Raw genomic sequence first — 22,139 nt, forward strand, 5'->3', positions numbered from 1 at the left:
CAAGTGGTGGGTGGGAAGTAGAGAAAAAAAAAAGAAGGTTGGGGAAGCCGTGGAGCGGAATAAATACAGCGAACAGAGTCTCTGTTACGTGTGCGCCGCAATGAGCCAGGGCGGTGTGGGCGGAAGGAAGGGACACGAAACAGACATAAATACAGGCGACAGGAGCTGCGCGCAGTACAAGCTGCGACGGAAAACATAGGATATCACCATGATGCGTGCCGCGACAGCCGCTGCAATACTTCTGCTGGCCACCGTCGTCAAAGTAAGTTCTCCGCACTGAAGATGGGGATGTGGGTCGAAACGCTTCACATCCGTTTAAGTGAGGAGCTCTTCAAATTGCATTTCATTTGCCGTATATAGAATCCAAGTCTACATATACTATGGTTTACTCTTCTCATTGTAGTATCGGCTCTTTTTGTACGGGAAGAACGACTGCCAGTGAATACATTAATAATGACGGTGAGCTTGCGTATGAGATAAATTTTCCATGCAGGTTGTGGTAACTTCATGAAGCGTGTGTAGGACAAAGTATTATTGCCTGACTCCTTTTGGTAGAGGCATTCTCGACATTTGAACACTCAATCCTTCGAAACGGACTAATACACTGAAAACAGTGTGTACTAGTTTTACCTACCGCAGGAATACACGAGGCTCATTCGAAAAATAACGCTCCACAGTTTTTTTGGTTTTTTTCTTTTTTTGAGAACTTATACATTGTTAAGAGTTAGAATTTTATGATTGTGTCAGTAAAAATTTCTTTTACATGTACTGTCTTTCTGCGTACTCTATACCACATTCTGTGCCCTTACGCCAGCCGTGTGTTTGAGAATGTTTTCCTGTTGGTAAAGACTCTATTCCCGTGGGTTCCGCTGACATCGCCTTAAAAGTATGTCCCAATCAGTGAATTCTTAAGGGAGGACTTTCACGAAAAACATATACTACTTAAAAGATACACCATATCCACAATTTGGAGATACATCAATGAAATTTTGTGCCACGCTTAACACGAAGTTAACATGTTTTTCCTTGTATTACACATATATCACTTTTTTAATACATATTTCACGTTGTTTATGAAATTTACAAATTTTATTATCCAAAAAATAACGTATATGCCTTTTACTCCGAAGCTGTGCAAGAGATTTCTATAAAATTTTCTCTCATGAATTTTTTTCAAGTATATCGAATAGGAGAATTTTAATGATTTTATAATTCTACAAGCATATCATAAAATTCAAGTAATACTGCAATCACTTTGCCATATATCTTTGCTTCCACTCACAGTTTCAAAACTCACTCTTGAGGCAACATTTATCGCGTTTATAGAAATAAGTGTAGAAAATATCATATATGTAGTCTTATAGATTCTGAGAAAAAGGTGCATAAACTTTAAAAAACATAATTTTCAGTAAATGCAGTTTAAATTACTACCCAACGTTTCCTCTTTTCACCTCTTCAGAAAGCCCCAGATTCGGGGACCTCTTTCCCTTCATGGATTCTCTTCTGGTTTCTCGTTTTCTGCTTATTTTCCTTTACCAGGTCTTCAACTGACATTTGAGCTGCCGATGGGTGCTGTAAAGATATTTTTCTGAAAATGTCTTGAGTGAAACATCCTATCTCAAAGCCTATTCTCTCTAATACCTTCATCCTTTGTACGTTTCCATCATTCAATTCAGGGTGCTACGTTCATATGCAGATAAAATTTCAGCATGTCAGTCTGATTAATTTCCTCCAGTTTTTGTATCTAAGTGTTTCTGCATGAGATAGTTTCCTTTTCACTGACACTGTAACTTAATTTTTATAACAGATTCGGCAGTATGAATCTGTGCAATAGAAAGCCTAAAGGAAGTATTGGCTGTCACTTTTATCACTCCAGATTCGAGCATTGATCTTGTGCAAGTCGCTTGCCGAATTTACTGTAACAATTTCAGAGTTCCAAGTGCTTTGTTTGTTGGAGACAGTTCAGCCCCGTCTACAGACTCCTTTTAACCCAGTTAATTAGAAATTCGACAATATGAATAAGTGGAATGAATGTGTACGAAATGTTGTTGGCTGATTCTTTTCACCCCGTTACGGAAATAAACGTTAATTAAGTTGAACCGGAGCTGTGATACTGTGGCGGAAAAGCACAATACTATCAAGCCAACCTCAGTTCATGGTAACAGACGGCTAAGATGTTTGTAAATCGCGTGTAGAAAGTTTCATTGTACTTCTGAAGATAATTTGTTTGTGGCAGCGAAGTGATATCACTCAAAGCCCCCTAAGCGCCTACGGGTTAAAATTCACCGTCCCAAAACCACGTAACCTGAACTGCAGCAGATGCTGCGGACGGGATTCTCGCTCCGCGCATCCACAAGCTCACTCAGTAGATATTTATACTCTACGGGCGGCACTTCTGATGCGTGATCATTGGCTGACACAGGAATATTGGCAATACTCATGTCTCAGCTCCTAGTCGCTCGTAACACGTGATGGTCTCGGGAAACATCCATAGCCGAGCGATACAGGGGAAATATAGACTAAAATAGTCCATAAAAACACAAGACAAGTGATACAAAACCAGCAGTGTCATATTTAAGAGAAAACTACGGTTTTATTAATGCTCACAGACCCTTAATCCGTGCAGTAGTTTGCAAGATATTGCAGTTTGAAGATGCTGAATATAAAATGTGTAAACAGAAGTTCATATCTCGAGAACGGATAACACGAGTTTAATAAACAAAGTGTCAGTGGACAGAGGGCGGTATGTGTCATCAAGTCACAGTCATGTGAGTTTTTGTGAAACATACAAATTCTTAACTATGAGCCGGAATATTATTTCCGCACTGTTAAAACAAGACTCCCGCCGAAAAATATTGTGTAAGTGGTAAAAGCAGCGGCAGCAATTCGAGTAGGAATGCGTATACCATATATGTAAGCATAATGTCCTTTTTCTTCATTATAAATTTTTGGTAGATGAAAATGGCGAAACAGCCATGCAAGGACTAAATCACTATTAGTGTGAAAACTTTTCATACGATTGTAAATCTGAATACAGCGCTGAAGAGCTGGCGAAATTTTGGACTATTCTGATTTGCCATACATACATTTAAGGTAGAAATAAGTAAGTCTAGTATACTACAGAAACATGAATATATGTATTTAGCAGTTGAAACAGAAATCAGAAATGGCGACGGTCATCTTTTCCTGGCAGTTTTTTTGGCCGAGGAAGTCAGGCCGAGAGGTTTATTGGAGCAGTTGGTCAAGCATCACCTGCGCCTACTCAAACGCGAGTAAACCAGTGTGAAATATTCAAAGTGTTGGATGCAGAACTTGTAAAATTTTTTTTAAACAAACAGCAGAAATTCAGCCAGTTTAAAATGAAAATATTTTAGCGTTGGGACAACTTCCAAGTTATTGTGTAATCAGTTTTCATTTCAGCTGTGGACCTGGTATTTTCGCCTCGAGTGCTGCTATTTCTTTTACATTACGGCCCGTAGTTAGCTTTGGACTTCGGTTTTTTTCATACTGAGTGAACTTTGAACATCGAATTTATACTGAAATGCCAACGAAACTGGTACAGGCATGCGTATTCAAATACAGAGGTATGTAAACAGGCAGAATACGACGTTGTGGTCGGCAGGGCCTATATAAGAGAACAAGTGTCTGGCGCAGTTGTTAGATCGGTTACTGCTGCTACCGCAAGAGGTTATCAAGACTGAGGTGAGCTTGAACGTGGTGTTATAGTCGGCACACGAGCAATGGCACACAGCATCTCCGAGGTAGCGATGAAGTAGGGATTTTCCCGTACGACGTTTTCACAAGTGTACCGTGGATATTAGGAATGCGGTAAAGCATCAAATCTCCGACATCGCTGCGGCCGGAGAAAGATCCTGCAAGAGCGGGACCAATGATGACTGAATAGCTTCGTTCAGTGTGACACAAGTGCAACTCTTCTGCAAAATGCTGCAGATTTTAATGCTGGGCTATCAACAAGCGTCAACGTGCAAACCATTCAACGAAACATCATCGATATGGGCTTTCGAAGCAGAAGGCCCACTCGTGTACCCTGGATGACTGCACGACGCAAAGCTTTACACCTCGTCTGGGCCTGTCAACACCGAAGTTGGATGGTTGATGACTGGAAACATGTTGCCTCGTCGAACAACTCTCGGGGGTTGGGTTGTTTGCGGGAAGAGACCAAACAGCGAAGTCATCGGTCTCATCGGATTAGGGAAGGATGGTGAAGGAAGTCGGCCGTGCCCTGTCAAAGGAACCATCACATCATTTGCCTGGAGTGATTTAGCGAAATCACGGAAAACCTAAATCAGGATGGCCGGACGCGGGATTCAACCGTCGTCCTCCCGAATGCGAGTCCAGTGTGCTACAACTGCGTCACCTCGCTCGGTCGAACAACTCTCGTTTCAAAGTATATCGAGTGGATGGACGTTTACGGGTATGCACACAATCTCATGAATCCATGCACCCTGTACGTCAGCAGGGGCCTATTCAAGCTGGCGGAGGCTCTGTAATGGTGTGGGGCGTGTGCAGTTGGAGTGATATGGGACCATTGATAAGTCTGGATACAACTCTGCCAGGTGACACGCAAGCATCCAGTCTTATCACCTGCATCCAGTCATGTCCATTGCGCAGTCCGACAGACTTGGGCAATTCTAGCAGGACAATGCGACACCCCACACGTCCAGAATTGCTACAGAGTGGCTCCGGGAACACTCTTCTGAGTTTAAACACTTCCGATGGCCACCTAACTTCCCAGACATGAACATTATTAAGTATATCTGTGATGTCTTCAAGCGTCCTGTTCGAAATAGAACTCCGCTCCCTAGATCCTAAAACAGGATTTATGGACAGCCCTGGTATCAGTTACCTCCAGCACTACTTCAGACGTTACTGGAGTCCATGCCACATCGTGTTGCGGGACTTCTGGGTGTTCGCGGGTGCCCTGCACGATATTAGGCAGGTGTATCTGTTTCTTTGGCTCTTCAGTGTAATAGCCATAGGTACAATGAGGTGACAAAGAGGTCATGGGATAGATATAGATACAGACCGTGGAAGTTTTGCGTACACGACGGAGCTGCGATTTGTAGGCGCTTCAGTTCGCAACCGCGCTGCTGCTACGGTCGCGGGTTCGAATCCTGCCTCGGCCAAGGATGTGTGTGATGTCCTTAGGTTGGTTAGGTCTAAGTAGTTCTAAGTCTAGGGGACTGATGACCTCAGATGTTAAGTACCATAGTGCTTAGAGCCATTTTTTTGTGATTTGTAATCAGGTGACTCACTGAAAAGATTTCTGACATGATTTCATCGCACGATGGGAATTAACAGACTTTGAACACTAGTTGGAGCTAGTCGCATGGGACATTCAGTTTCGGAAATCCTTAGAGAATTCAGTATTCCGAGACACAGAATGTCAAGTACGACTAACGTATCCGTTAGGACATGGCGGCTAACTCTGACGTTGGGGCTATGGCAGCAGACGACAGACGCCAGTGGCTTTGGTAGCCTCTCCTGGACTCGTGTGCATGTCAGCTGGACCCTGGACGATTGGAAATCCATGGCTTGGTTAGAGGAGGCGTGATTTCAGTTGGTATGAGCTGATGGTAGGGTTCGAGTGTGATGCAGACCCCACGAAGCCATGGACCCAAGTTGTCAACAAGGCACTGCCCAAGCTGGTGGTGACTCCATAATGGTATGGGCTGTATTTACATGGAATGGACTGGGTCCTGCAGACATTGCTCTGCTTCGAGACCATTTGCAACCATTTCTGGACGTCATGCTCCCAAACAGTGGTGGAATTTTCATGTCACCGGGCCACAGTTGCTAGCGATTGGTTTGCCAGTTCGAGCGAAGGATGTGGCCATCCAGATAGCTCGACATGAATCCCATCAAAGATTTAGGAGACGTAGTCGAGAGGTCAGTTGGTGCACAAAATACTGCACCGGCAACACCTTCGCAATCACGTAGAAGTAGCGTGGCTCAGCATTTTTACAAGGGATTTCCAACGGCTTATTGTGTCCATGACAGGTCGAGTAGCTGCACTACACCGGACAATTAAGAGGTACACTGCACCAGAAATTAAGAGGTAGCCCAAGGCTTTTGGCACCTCAGCGTATTAGTCTACAAATGAAGTAATCGCTTATTTACTGTTGTTCAGTACATCGTCCTGAGTCCTAGCATATATGAAGGCAGTATCTGTTCCCAAAACAACAGATACCATTCATGACCGTGCAGCTTCTCTAGAATGAAATGATAATTACATCGACTCCCTAGCTGCAAACGGCGTTGATATACGTCATTGCGGACATGTTGAAATGCGTACCCCGACAGGGACACGAACCCGGGATACCCTGCTTACAAGGCAGACGCTCGATCCATCTGAGGGTAGTGCGCCTGCAGGGACTCATCCCTTGCACGCTCCCCGTGAGTCTCACATTCCCAACATGTCCACACCACTACATTCGTAGTGCGCCTAATAGATGTTTGCCCATCACACTGGTGACAGATTAATCTATCAACTCCCTTACGAGCATAGCTTGTACTTTCGCACAAGAAGGTCAATGACCGGGTAACCATATTTTCACTATATGTTGAGGTAGTAGCTGTTCCCGAAACAATAGACACCATTGATGACCGTGCAGCTTCTCTAGAATGAAATGATAATTAAATCGACACCCTTGCTGCAAACAGGCGTTGATGTGCATCATTGCGGACATGTTGAGAAAATGTGTAACCCGACCGGGACACGAACCCAGGATCTCCTGCTTACATATCATGGTGAGCGTGCAAGGGATAAGTCCCTGCAGGCGCACTCTCTTCTGCGGACTCGCTGGCTCAGATGGATAGAGCGTCTGCCATATAAGTTGGAAATCCCGGGTTCGTGTCCCGGTCGGGGTAAACATTTTCAACACGTGCCCAGTGATGTATATCAACGTCTGTTTGCAGCTAGGATTTCGATTTAATTACCATTTCATTAATCGTAGTATTTGTTTTTGCGTAAGTCTTGTGAATATCCTTGAGTGAGGTGGCTTCCTAGCGTAAATTTCCCCGTCGCCAAAACTCAGTCACTCCACTAAGTTTTAATTTTACGCTAGTAGACAGCATACAGTTTAGATCAGTGCATTCTAGTTTGAATATTTATCTCGTGCAGTAACTTTTCGGTAAACAAGATTTCTAATAACAAGTATCTGTATTTACTTCAACTTCAGTAGAGAAATTTCTTTCTGTTGCGGTCTCGGATTACAGTGAGAAATCTGCACAGAAACTTTTAGTGTTACTTTATTCTCGTTTGGTATATTTTGTAGATGTAGGGGTGCAAATGTGGAAGCGTGTGGGTAATGTGGAAACGTCTAGTATCTGGCTTGCAGAGTGTTGCACTCTAGCGGGGTAGCAAGAAATTGTTGCAGTAGTTCCTATTTGTCACGGTAGAAGGTTAGCAGTCAGTTGAGCAACAGACGCCGTGACAGTGATGGAATTTAGATCGCGCAATTTCTAAACCTTTTTTGAGGTAAATATTTACCTACGTACTTTGTAGTTATTTTTCTTTACTTCTGATAGCTTATAAAGGGAGGTGCATAGAAGGTTTTAGCTGTCCTTTGTCAACCTTAAATGGATAGCTGCTTAATGTAATTACCGAAATTTAAAATAGCCATTGTGTAGGTAATGTGGAAACGTACATACGATGGCATTGTGGAAACGTTTCCACAATTCCAACATCAAATACATTACTTCTAATACGTTTTGCGTCTGTTTCTAGATGCGACGAAAGCAAACTGATTGGAAACCAAGAACTATTGTGAAGAAGTGGGATGCTGAAAGCATGATTAAGGCTATAGTAACATTAAGAGAAAAGCAGATGGGGTTAAGAAGAGCAGTAAAAGCTTTTCAGTGTACCTCAGACGACACTTCAAATGTTTCTGCATAGTGCTATGTCGCCTGAAGAATGTGTTTCTTTGAGACTTGGACGTAAGCCTGTACTGCCTGATGCTATTGAGAAACAGTTGGTACAGTATCTCATTGAAATGGATAATCGCTTCTATGGCCTTACCAGATTAGATGTCAAGAGAATGGCATATCAGCTAGCGGAAAGAAATAATATTAATCATCCTTTTACTTCAAATGCTGCAGGTTGAGCTTGGTTTGACCTTTTTCTTAGACGACACAGAAATAAAATCCACAAACCTATGGGGACTTCATTCTCGAGAGCAAACTGGTTGAACAAAGAAGCTGTATACAAGTTTTTTGACATTTTGGAAGGTGAGTACAGTAAACATTCCTATAGTGCTGATCATGTGTACAATGTGGACGAGACTGGGCTCTCTGTCGTCCAGAGCAGAATACCACGTGTGTGTCTCCACAAGATATCATGCCAATCCCTCCTCTAAAGAGGAAGGTTTCCAACAGATGTCTTAAGCCAGGTTCATCAGCTGTTTTGACATATTCGTCTTATAAAACACGCCTTGAAGACTCCTTACTGATGGGTAAACAGAAGCTCCCTAAGGCACCCGCCAAAGGCAAAAAAAACCCAAAAAAACAAAACGTGAAGCTCCTCCTAGAAAACCATGCAAAAAACAGCTAAAGTTATCTGAGGATTCAGATGAGGAGCCCAATGCACCAACTGTCTCTTCAGGCGAGTCAGATTTGGATCTCCCAGTTGGATAAGAGAAACCGACTGAAGAAGATGACAATTGTATTTTTTGTGGAGGTGCATTTTCCAAAGACGTTCGAGGATAATTGTGGACTATGTGTGTAGTGTGTGAGGAGTGGAGTCATTCTTTGTGTGCCGGAATTGAATGAGATATTCACACATGCGATTTTTGCAAGTGAACTTCGCTTATGAAGCATTTTTCTATTACAGTTGCATTTAAAAAGAATTTTGTCTAATTTAAATTTAATATAAAATAAAATAGTTTCTAACATTTTTAATAGTTTTCGTTTGAAGCAGTCAGTTTCCCACAATTTTAAGGTGTTTCCACATTACCCGCATTTCTTGAAAAATTAATGAGTTGTTGTGCGAGCAGAAAATGTTTTTTAATTTTTAAGATATTTAGTTTTTGTATTTCATAAGTAGACTTAGAGAAAGCTTTTGACAAATTCTGAAGGTGGCAGGGGTAAAATACAGGGTGCGAAAAGCTATTTACAATTTGTACAGAAACCAGATGGCAGTTATAAGAGTCGAGGGATATGAAAAGGAAGCAGTGTTTGGGAAGGGAGTGAGACAGGGTTGTAGCCTATCCCCGATGTTGTTCAATCTGTATATTGAGCAAGCAATAAAGGAAACAAAAGAAAAGTTCGGAGTAGGTATTAAAATCCATGGAGAAGAAATAAAAACCTTGAGGTTCGCCGATGACATAGTAACTCTCTCAGAGACAGCAAAGCATTTGGAAGAGCAGTTGAACGGAATGGACAGTGTCTTAAAAGGAGGATATAAGATGAACATCAATAAAAGCAAAACGAAGATAATGGAATGTAGTCGAGTTAAGTCGGGTGATGCTGAGGGAATTAGATTAGGAAATGAGACACTTAAAGTAGCAAAGGAGTTTCTCTATTTGGGGAGCCAAATAGCTGATGATGGTCGAAGTAGAGAGGATATAAAATGTAGACTGGCAATGGCAAGGAAAGCGTTTCTGAGGAAGAGAAATTTGTTAACATCGAGAATAGATTTAAATGTCAGGAAGTCGTTTCTGAAAGTATTTGTATGGAGTGTAGCCATGTATGGAAGTGAAACATGGACGATAAATAGTTTAGACAAGAAGAGAATAGAAGCTTTTGAAATGTGGTGCTACAGAAGAATGCTGAAGATTGGATGGGTAGATCACATAACCAATGAGGAGGTATTGAATAGAATTGGGGAGAAGAGGAGCTTGTGGCACAACTTGACTAGAAGAAGAGTTCGGTTGGTAGGACATGTTCTGAGACATCAAGGGATCAACAATTTAGTATTGGAGGGCAGCGTGGAGGGTAAAAATCATAGAGGGAGACCAGGAGATGAATACACTAAGCAGTTTCAGAAGGATGTAGGTTGCAGTAGGTACTGGGAGATGAAGAAGCTTGCACAGGATAGAGTAGCATGGAGAGCTGCATCAAACCAGTCTCAGGACTGAGGACCACAACAACAATATTACACTCTTTGCTAAAACATTATGAATTAGCTTTGGCTAATTTTTGAAGCTGAAAGAGAAGTAAACATTTCTTTTGTATAGCAAAAACAAACTGAGTTTCCACATTTACACCACTACCTATATACATTTCAAACTCAATAGCGTCAAATGAGGCCTTATACCTATTCTATACACAGTACGATATGGCTACGGACTGTGCTCGTTGTGACCCGATACAAGCATAGTTGGCTGCTGTCCGTAAAGAGCTAGAAGTTGCATTGACGTCGGGTCGCCAGTGACGGGACCCGCGACACTTTGGTGCCACTGGAATCCCCTGGTGGCCCCGACGTCGCTGCGGCTTCCGATACCCAACATCTGACCGGTCCGTCCTGACTCTAGACCTGGTTGCAGACAGTGGTGAGTTCGCGTGCCACTGGGCGGAAGGCGAAAGAGGGAGCAGGCCGTGCGGCTGGCTCCCTACGTCTAAAGCCGTCGGCACACGGACCGTGCTGTCGAACGTTAACGTTGAGCGTGCCAAGTTCCACGTGCTGCTGAACGCTCAGGAACGATACGACTCGTGCATACGGTACGTGGGCCCCCAACGTGGTATACGCGATCGCAACGCACTCCAGCGGCAGTTGAGGGACGTTTCTAGTTCGTAAATCACACTGTTTACTCAACGAGCACGCGTAAAATTCCCACGTTAGCTCTATTAAAACGCACATTTCCTCCATCGTCCACGGAAAGGAAAGCACCATATCCAGTCAATAAGGACACAGGCTTATAAAAGTTCCGTTACAAACAGTGCGTTACAGATGTGGAATACTTCTCCACATAAGATAAACATTATTTCATCATTCCCACATTTTAGTAGAACCCCAAAGTCAGGCTTACTTGATCACTGTTTCTACTCAGATGCAGAATCTTTGCAACATGTGAATTACAAAGCGTAAAAGAAAAGGAAGCAAAATATCTTTATACAAGTAGCGCAAGCTGTCCCGTAGATTAAGCCAATCGAACAAAGTCACCCCACAATAAAAGGTGAACTTGTATTTACATAACATCAAATATTATACTACATATTTCTATGAAACTAATAATAAAGTATGAGAACCTAATAAAAATGTGAATGTTAGGAAAAAAAAAACTGGAAGTGTTAAGGTGCGAACCACCGCCCTAATATAGACTCATAAACGGACAGCCACGCTACTCATTACGCTTAACGAACTTCACACCCCGTTCATCTATCATATTATGTTACCCCATGCTAAAAATCCTTAATCGTAGATATGTTACTAACTGAAATTTAATTATAACAAATTGTACCAAGAACAATACGTTTTGGGTGGATCTTCAGTGTGTCGCTGCCTTCAAATAGCCTACTCTCATAATACGCAAGTCACAACAACTCTTTTGCCACGAATATGATGTTTCTCATTATTTTATTGGAACGAATCACACACTTAACAACGGGTTTTCCAGTGATTCTCAATTTGCTGGTGCTCAGAAACGGCATATACACATATAGGCTTGAAATGAATGCCAATATGGCGCCTCACAACTCTGTACTGAAGGGAGACGGCGTGCGTGTGACGTGGGTAGCGTTGTGCCATCTCATTGGTCAACGCTCAGACGCACGCTCAGAATATCTGACATGCCAGATATTGCTCTGCACGTTCGGAAAGACTCCCGAACGTGCTACTCCACGCTGTGACGTCAGAAACTCGGCACGCTCAACGCTCAACGTTCGGATGCACGGTCCGTGTGCCGACAGCTAAAGCAACAGGTACGAGGTGCTACCCAGTGTTGACGATAACTCTGAGCCAGCACGGGATGTCTCCCCTGTTGGGTCAGCGGTCGATTTTCTGCCCAGACCGGACAAATAAAGGGTGTGGGTATGCTAGTCACTGGGAGCTCCAATGTTAGGCTTGTGATGGAGCCCCTCAGGGAGATAGCAGGCAAGGCGGGAAAGAATACTAGTGAGCATTCGGTATGTTTGCCGGGAGGTCTCATCCGTGATATGGAGGAGGCCCTGCCGGGAGCTGTCGACTGCACTGGGTGGAACCGGCCGCATGTAGTGGTACACGTCGGCACGAATGGCGCCTACCGCTTGGGTTCTGAGGCCATCCTCGGCGCCTTTCGTCGGCTTGCTGATTTGGTGAAGGCAACTAGCAACGCACGCCGTGTGCAGTCTAAGCTGTCTATTTGTAGCATCGTACCCAGGGTTGATAGCGTTCCTCTGGAGCAGAGTGGAATGTCTGAAGCAGAGACTCAGACGAATCTGCGACGCTATCGAATGCGAATTTCTCGACCTCCACTATCGGGCGCAGAATTATAGGGTTCCCCTCAATAGGTTAGGCGTGAACTACACGCAGGAAGCGGCTACTGGGGCAGCGGAGTACCTGTGGTGTGCACATGGGGCTTTTTTATGTTAGGGAACCCCTCCCTTGGGATCAAAGACGATTTGCCTGTTACTTCAGCCACAGCGACCTCAGAGAATCAGAGACAGAAAAGATTAATATGATTCTAGTAAACTGCAGGAGCATCCAAGGAAAGCTCCCAGGATTAGTACCTCTTACTGAAAGTTATAATGAACACGTAGTATTGGGAACAGAAAGCTCGATGAAACGAGACATCAATGACAACGAACTAAGTTCAATTGGAATGTTTATAGTAAGGATAGGTTAGTCGCCAATGGTGGCGGCGTGTCTATTGCAGCAAAAGATTCGATCAAAGATAGCGAGGTTATCACGGATTCCGAATGTGAATCAATGTGGGTGAAACTATCAAAGAACGGTCAAAATGATGATCGGATGCTTTTATAGACCTCCTCGGTCGGGACCTGCAGTTGTAGAGCGCTTCAGACAGAATTTGCAGAATATCATTAGTAGTTTTCCCGATCATACCGTTCTATTCAACTTGCCCGCTACAGATTGTGAGTGTTATATCATCAAAACTAGTGGCAGAGACAGGGATTCATGTGGCATTGTTCTGGGTGTCTTTTCCGAAAATTAACTTGAGCAGATAGAGAAACCACTCGTGAAGGTAACGTCTTAGACCTTCTGGCAACAGACCTGAACTTATGGAATCAGTTAACGTAGAGGAAGGTATCAGTGATCGTAAGGCTGTGACAGCATCTATGACGACGGCTTCTACAAGGAATGTTAAGAAAGGTAGGAAAATGTATTTTCTCAACAAGGGTGACAGGATAAAATTTTCAGTATATCTCAGCAGTCAGCATCACATACTCGGTGATGAGGACGAAGATGTGGAGAACAAATGAAAGAAATTCAAAGCCATTATTGAGTATGCCCTAGACGAGTGTATTCCGAATAAGGTTTTAAGGGATGGGAAAGATCCACCAAGGTTTAATAGCTGTGTCAGAAAAGCGCTACGTAAATAAAGAGCACTTAATCTCAGATTCAAGAGAAGTAAAAGCCTAGATGACAAAAAAAAAAAAAAAAAAAAAAAAAAAAAAAAAAAAAAAAAAAAAAAAAACGAAGCGAAAATGAGCGTAAGGAGAGCAACGAGAGAAGCGTCCAATGATTTTGAAAGTAAGGGGTTCTCATCAGACCTGAGTAAAAACCTTAAATTTTATCGTATGTAAAATCAGTAAGTGCGTCAAAATCATCTATTGATTCTCTCAGCGACCACGCTGGGGCCGAAACGAAAGATAACAGAAAAAAGGCAGAAATACTGAATTCGGTCTTCCGAAGTTCTTTCACCGCGGAAGATTGCAACACTGCCGCTCCTTTCAATCGTCGTACGAACGTCGAAATGGCAGATATTGAGATAACCGACCACAGAACTGAAAAGCAGCTACTATTGCTTACTAGTGGAATGGCGTCGGGTCCAGCCGATATACCTGTAAGATTGTATAAAGATTATGCGAAAGAACTTGCTCCCCTACTAGCAGGAATCGCTTGAGCAACGAAAGGTACCTAACGACTGGAAAAAAGCGCTGGTCATTCCCGTTTTTAAGAAAGGCCCTATGACAGATCCACACAATAATAAATATCTGCCGCTGACGTTACTCTGTTGTAGAATTATGGAACATCAGTTAAGCTGAAGATTTATGACGGTTTTGGAAAGTAATCATGTCCTCTACAAAAAAAAAACAAAAAAAAAACATAGATTTCTCAAACAGAGATCCTGCGAAAATCAGGTCGTTCTGTTTCTCCATGAGATCCATAGCGCAGTGGACGACGGCGCTCAGGTTGATGCCGTGTTCCTTGATTTCAGTAAGGCATTTGACGTTGTCCCGCATTGCCGCTTAATAAAAGAAATACGAGCTTATAGAGTGTCGGAGCAGACTTGCAATTGGATTCAAGACTTTCTTGTAGATAGAACTCAACACGTCACTGTTAACGGGACATTATCGACAGATGTAAAGGTAATATCCGTAGTACCACAGGGAAGTGTGTTAGGACCATTGCTGTTTACAATATACATAAATGCTCTAGTAGAAAGCGTCGGATGCTCCTTAAGGCTATTCGCAGATGATGTAGTAGTCTATACCAAAGTAGCATCGCGAGAAGGTAGTAAGAATTTGCAGAACGACCTGCAGAGAACTGATGAATGGTGCCGGCCCAGGCAGTTGACCCTGAATGTAAATAAATGTAACGTACTGCGCATACATAGGAAAAGCAATCCACTACTGTACAGCAATACTATTGATGACAAACAGCTGGTGACAGTAAAATATCTAGGCGTAACTATCCAGAGCGACCTTAAGTGCTATGACCATATAAAACAGACAGTGGGAGAAGCAGATACCAGACTGAGATCCATTGGAAGAATCTTAAGGAAATGTAACTCATCCTCGAAACAAATGGCTGATAAGGCGTTTGTTCGCCCGATTCTTGAGTATTGTTCATCTATCTGGGATCCCTGTCAGTTAGGACTGATGGAGGAGATAGAGAAGATCCAACGAAGAGCGGCGCGTTTCGTCACGGGATCGTTTAGTTGGCGAGAGGGCGTTACAGAGATGCTGAACAAACTCCACTGGCAGACGTTACAAGAGAGGCGTTGTGCATCACGGAGAGATTTGCTATTGAAAATTCGGGACAGCACTATTCAGGAGGAGTCGGACAAAATATTACTTCCCCCAACCTTTATCTCGCGTATTGAGCACGAGGAGAAAATTCGAGAAATTAGAGCCAATACAGAGATTACGGACATTCTTCCCAAGCAGTATTCGCGACTGGAACAAGGTTGCAGGGATCAATAGTGCATGGAAAGTACCCTCCGCTACACACCCTTAGGTGGCTTGCGGAGTGTGACGTAGTGACAGCTAAGTTCGCGGCTTTCATTTAGGCGCAACACAATTGACCGCGCTCTGGGACTGTCAAGGTGCGATGCTCATTGATGTGATGAAGAGGCGGTGCCATTAACTCAGAAGCATACCTTATGTGAACACATTAACAAAAGTCAAGAGCCGGCCGCGGTGGTCTAGTGGTTCTGGCGCTGCAGTCCGGAACCGAAGGACTGCTACGGTCGCAGGTTCGAATCCTGCCTCGGGCATGGGTGTGTGTGATGTCCTTAGGTTAGTTAGGTTTAAGTAGTTCTAAGTTCTAGGGGACTTATGACCTAAGATGTTGAGTCCCATAGTGCTCAGAGCCATTTTTTGAAAAGTCAAGATGCGCCTCCGGCGACATTGACGCCACAGCAACCCAGGAGATGTTCCGCTGCAACACGATAATGCTCGGCCCCACACAAGTCTGAGGACTGCTGAACGCATCCCAAAACAGGGTTGGGCAGTGTTACTCATCCACCATACAGCTCTGACCTCTTTTCTTCGGACTTCTTTGGACCCTTAGATGATGCCATTCGTGGAAGACATTTTGAGGACGATGAGAAGGTGATTCAGACAGCGAAGCACTGGCTCCGCCACCAGGACAAGGACTGGTACCGACAAAGCATACCCGCTCTTGTTTCGCGCTGGAAGAAGGCCAAAGAACGGGATGGAGATAACGTGGAAAAGTACGGTGTGTAGATTAAACACCATTATTTCGTGTGTGTAATTCTGTTTATGTTCAGTAAAGAACTGTCGAAGAAAAAAAATTGGGTGCTTCACTTTCTGGACAACGCTCTCACCATCAGCCTCCGCAACGTTCCAATGGACCTGTCCGTCAGTACATCGGCTCTGTATCGTCTTGGATTAGCTGTATTTGTTCCTTCACGTTTTCGCTTCGCAAACACGACGCCAAGACTCGACCTGTGCAGCTTTAGAAGGGTTTAAATATCCCTGAAGGGTCTATCACCCACGCTACTTTCAGTGACCAGACCAATCCATGTTTGCAGTCAGTGGGTTCTGCTGACCGATCCATTCTGCTGTTACAGTTCTCTACTGAAGTACTGGTGGCTAGTGACGTTTAGTGACCAATTCCTCATTACAAAGGGCTATCCAAATAATTGTGATCAGATACTGCGTATTCACGACAGGTAGATATATGGAGGTGTGGTCTTCACTAAAGTTACTGAGTCCAATTTGGTGAGTTTAACGGCATATTCGAGTCACTTTTGAAGGTTGTATCTGCTAAACCACGACACCGATATTTTTAAGGAAGATACACACTTTGGTATGTGGCAATGCGAATAGTCTTCCAAGTGTACTTCAGGAACAAGGCACGTGTGAAACTTGATCAGTAGTAATAAGAGAACAGAGACGTCAGAAGACGTCCCACAAACTACGGCACTACCGCACCAAGTGTAAACAAACATGTAACTCATATACGTTTATATTTATTTTCTGCTTTTCTATTTTTCTGCTCTGGTTTATATTTCTCTTCGTCAACAGCTTCTTGACAATGAGTTTCAAAATTCGGATACATCTCTTCGAATGACATCTACGGAAACTGTTAAGTGATATGTTTCTAGGTTATCTGGTGACAGAAGAACCGTGTCCAAATCAATATGCAGTATTCGTCGGTTGAAGGTCGACGATGTTCGAGATAAACAGAAACCGCTGTCGTTCGTCTGTCGACCTGTGGTGTACGTTTTTGAAGACTGGCTTTGTTGGTCGGTATTACACTGATACGACTATAAATAGTCATAAATGTCTGTAGTCCTGAATGAGATTTTCATTCTGCAGCTGAGTGTGTGCTGTTATGAAACTTTCCTGGCAGATTAAAGCTGTGTGCCGGACCGAGACTCGAACTCGGGACCATTGCCTTGCGTAGGAATGTGCTCTACCGTCTTTTTATTTATTTCTTTCTTTCATGGAACAGGAAGGTAGGGTGATAAACAATCTTTATTCGTACAATTGTGCTGTCCCACAGATAAGAAAAGTATCGGGACAGAAAAAACAATTTGGAAACCATAAAATCAGCATAAAGGCCGCCCTTATCTTTTCTTTTTTTCTTTATATGAATAAAGTAAATGACAACCCTAGTCATGGGTGGGAGCGAAAACGAAGTTAGCATGTGCATCAGAATCCCTGCAGCACGTGATGTCGCATCATGAATCTGGCATCCAGTCATACGATTTTCACCATATCTGCCATTGTGGGTGGCATGTATTTCTTCTGCGTACACCATTCGAAGGACCATTATCTGAGAGGGGTTTCGGTGTTTACCATCGTCATTTTTTAACACGTTAACATAGTCCAGTCACAACTGGCGCCAGTTGTCTTCTCAGTGTGCAATATGCAAATATATTTGAACCGTGCAGTACTGTCTCTAATCCTTCTGCTGCTAGAGTCTTCTCATTTCTGGAACACCCCGGCTGTAGGGCGGGTTGTGAAAAACACTTCCTAAAAAATTGGAAAAGTATGTCCTGTATTTCGTATGACTCCGTATGAGCTCTTGTTGTTCTTGCAAATACATCCAATAATCCATTATGGACTTAATATTATACGAAAACAAATATTTCGTCGCATGTCCAGCGATCCAACTGACCGCATACGTCTTTTGTTTGGGGAAAGAAGTGTTGTCCGGTAGAAAAAGTACATTCGATGTCATTTCTGTGTAGTTATCTTCACAGAAGCTTTCATAACAGAGCACACTCCGCTGCAGAGTGATAATCTCATTCTGGAACTATGTCCCAGGCTGTGGCTAAGCCATGTCTCCGCAATATCCTTTCTTCCAGGAGTGCTAGTTCTGCAAGGTTCGCAGGAGAGCTTCTGTGAAGTTTGGAAGGTAGGAGACGAAGTAATGGTGGAAGTAAAGCTGTGAGGACGGGGCGTGAGTCGTGCTTGGGTAGCTCAGAGGGTAGAGCACTTGTCCGCGCAAGGCATAGGTCCCGAGTTAGAGTCTCGGTCCGGCACGGAGTTTTAATAATGTTTATAGACATGCTGCCTCATTTAACGAGATGGATAGGCAGCACGGCTTTCACGCTCGCCAGAATTATCACCTCTGGTATTTTACCTGTGTGGAACGTTGAAACAAGCTGTATTCAAGGCAAATCCGATGACCACCAATAACAAGAAATGCCATATAACGCTCAACTTTGATGAATGCAGATGTAATTCTAAAACTAAACTAACCTCCGCCCCAAGAGGCTATGAACTCCCCAACGGTACCGACCGGCCGCCGTGTCATCCTCACCCCACAGGCATCACTGGGCGTGGATATGGAAGGGCATTTGTTTAGCACACCGCCCTCCAAGCCGTATGTCTGTTTACAGGACTGGAGCCCTTCTTCTCAGTCAAGTAGCTCCTCAGTTTGCCTCACAAGGGCTGACTGCACCCCGCTTGCCAACAGCGCTCGGCAGACCGGATGGTCACCCATACAAGTGCTAGCCCAGCCCGACAGCGCTTAACTTCCGTGATCTGACGGTAACCAGTGTTACCACTGCGGCAAGCCCGTTGGCTCACATATAATACTATGTGCGGTAGTCCCTAGCAGGAATCTCTATACACCATTAATCAATGCTACGTTCACATTATAATAATGAACACACGTACTGTGCTGACATGGTGCGGTTGTTTACATCTGGTACAGTTGGTTGAGTTTGGGGAACCTTTTCTGACGGTCTGTGGCACTTCTACCTAGCTACTATAGGATCAAGTTCAATACATGTTATATCTCTCGACGGCTTATTCCCATGCCAGAGATGAAAGTATATGGTTCCATAAAAATAATCCGCGTCACAATTCGCCTGCTGTAATAGTTAACCTCTACATGTCCACGTCACTGATTTCACATTTTCCTCTACAGCTTAGCACAACATAGCGGATTGGGGACCTTGATATACAGGGTGAAGTGGATATAAGAGCAGATAGTTCTATTGGTGATGAGGACGGGGTGTGAATGACATTATACTTCATTTGTAGACTAATAATTACAGGCGAAGGATATTTTTAAGTTGGTTAGCACCTGCACATACACGTGGCAAGAGCATGCCGTTAATATTTATTTTCCTCTGGACAGCATGTCACCTGTTGGAGTGTGGACGTGTTGACGGAAAACAGTTAATCTGTACTGACAGGCAAGGGTTACTTAGTGATGCAGTTACAATCATGTAGAAAACGACTGGCTGTAATGTCTGTTTTCGTGGGAAGACTTGCTCTACGCAAAGAAAAGACAACAAGCACACATATGAGTGTACGTATTAAGGTATCACATATAAAAGTATTTGCACTTATAGTCATTATACCCTGTAATTAGTCATTCTGGACAGATTTGTGGTCACCTGTCCTATCTCACTCTGGCTGTGTATTCCATCGATTTAGCTGCTTGTTCTGTCTTACAAATACATTATGGTTCCGTGCAGACACTGGCTTTGATAGCGTGCCATGCACCGACTTCACTTAACAATGTTAAAAAAATGTTAAGTCTCTCTCTCTCTCTCTCTCTCAAATTCACGAAACCACCCACCCATTCACATGCATCTCGCTCTCCCCCCCCCCCCCCCCCCAATCCTGCACACAGACACACACACACACACACACACACACACACACACACACGCGCGCGCGCGCCTATTCAGTTGTATGAAATAGGAATGGCAAGAAGAATATTTTATTGTAGTTAGTTTTAGAAGTTAATTTCATTATACTCTAAATACTTAAGTCACAGAGTTACTGGTAAAAGAGTGTTATGGCTGAATTCCCAGTTCTGTTCTGTGCAACACTAAGGCTGAGCGAACAATAGTGCAAATCATTTCTCTGTCCAGAATTTTATTTATGAATATTATTGTTGTTTTCCAACTGTGACTCATTCTCGACAATAAAATTCATATGGGAGTAAACATACACTCAGAGTGCTGTTAATATGCAAAACTGCATAAACAGCTGTTTACATCATCTTATAGAGTGGACAACATACAAGTATTATCTTTATTACGTGTTTCGGTGCAAAAAACGAAGATATTAGTTAACGAAGAGATAAAAGTAAGGCAATTGTTTGAGATTCCCATCCCCTTAATTTGGTAATGGTGAGCTTAGACTTTTAAGAAGCTCTGTAACCTGGGACTAAGTGTTCGGAGTTTTATGAATAAAAGCTCCTAAATAGTTAGATTATTGTGTTTCATTTTAGGTACACATGCGTCCTATTACAATATGACGTAGTTTAAAACCATAAAGAATTTTATTTGAAGTTTTGTCTTGTTCTTTAGTCTTTCAGATATATTTAAAATTGGGACCATGGTGTATTCAAAGTAGACTGCTTGGCGATAAAGTAATCATCAAAATATTTCTTCTCCAGGAATGTAACTTACGCTTTCTTTGTGTTTGCTTTCAGGCCGAAGATTCTCTGATTGAGATAGTTACCAGGGAGGTCAAAGGATGTATGGACTCAGAACATCTGGGTAAGCATGGGAATACTTACTGACAAGTGGAGAACGTGTGTTATTCTCCTGAACGTACCACAACACATTTCATAGCACTGTGAAATGTGTTGACAATCGTCGTTTCGAAGCCTCCGTATGTTCCTCATGGCTGTAGAAAAACGTTTTAAGCTCTTAATTACGGTATGGTATTCGTGTCTGCTCTTTACAAAAAAGGAGCCGTGGACGATAACTCATTTCTCAATATTTAAAAGAATGATAAAGACGATTCTACGCACATTTAGTTTTGAACGTTTTTGCTAAACTCAGCTTCTTATTAAAGAGATTCATAAGGGCCACACAGCCCTTTCTGATTTATTTACCTGAACTTTGACTGCACCAAACGCCCTAGTAAACGCTTAAGCTATAGATTCGATGTTAATATCGGTTGTGTTCTCTTAGTTTTACACGTATCTCTATTTTTACCGCCCAACGCAACCATGATGATACTACTTTGCGTCTTACCATATACAGTATTTTTATTTTCCAGTCACAGTAGAATATAATATTTAAGCTGCATATAGGAAAAAGGAAAAAAAAAAAAAAACATTTAGAGAAAAGAGAAGCAGCTGTATTATCATCAAGATCCAGCTGGCAAGCCGGCACTAAGCAAAGACGAGTTGGCTGAAAGTTAGAAAGAATAAGTAGTATTACTGAATAAATCAATATATGGCCCTGTAACTTCAGCGAACATGACCTTACTGTGCTGGTACTACGACGCTTAAAAGCTAGAGTAAAGTACAGCCGTTGTTTTCTTCCCAAGGCATGTAGCTCTAATGATTAGCTTAATATTGATGCAGTGCTCTTGGGCAAAATATTACGGATGTAAAATAGGCTCCAGTTGGGATCTCCGGCCGTGGACTAAAACAAATGGTTCAAATAGCTCTGAGCACTATGGGACTTAAGGTCCGAGGTCATCAGTCACCTAGAAGTTAGAACGACTTAAAAGCCGTGCCTGAGGCAGGATTCGAACCTGTGGCCGTAGCAGTAGCGCGGTTCCGGACTGAAGCGCCTAGAACCGCTCGGTCGGCTGGCCGTGGACTACTCAGGAGAATCTAGTTATCAGGCTAAACAAAACTAACGTCTTATGGGACGGGTAGGTCGGTTAGAAAATTAAAAAATGGAAATTGATAATGTTAGCTATAGTAGGAGCTAGTGAAGTGCGTTGGCATTAAGAACAGGACACCTGCTAGGATTAGGCCTAGTAATGAATAATTTAATAGGGATGCGGATAATCCACTATAAGAAGGATAGTGAACGCAATATCTTAGCCAAGAT

General features: G+C 43.1%; 1 protein-coding gene across 1 annotated transcript in view; it reads left to right on the forward strand.

Annotated features, from left to right (window-relative positions):
* The first annotated feature begins 156 nt into the window (after positions 1-156).
* The window catches only part of LOC126425203 (uncharacterized), a 51,824-nt gene continuing 29,841 nt past the window's right edge, over positions 157-22,139 (forward strand). Inside the window, exons 1-2 of the mRNA XM_050088158.1 lie at positions 157-262; positions 20,777-20,843. Coding sequence (XP_049944115.1) covers positions 209-262; positions 20,777-20,843 — 121 coding nt within the window. The 5' untranslated portion in view covers positions 157-208. The remainder of the gene's footprint in view (positions 263-20,776; positions 20,844-22,139) is intronic.

This window comes from Schistocerca serialis, chromosome 10 (genome assembly GCF_023864345.2).
Source record: "Schistocerca serialis cubense isolate TAMUIC-IGC-003099 chromosome 10, iqSchSeri2.2, whole genome shotgun sequence".
NCBI lineage: Eukaryota > Metazoa > Arthropoda > Insecta > Orthoptera > Acrididae > Schistocerca > Schistocerca serialis.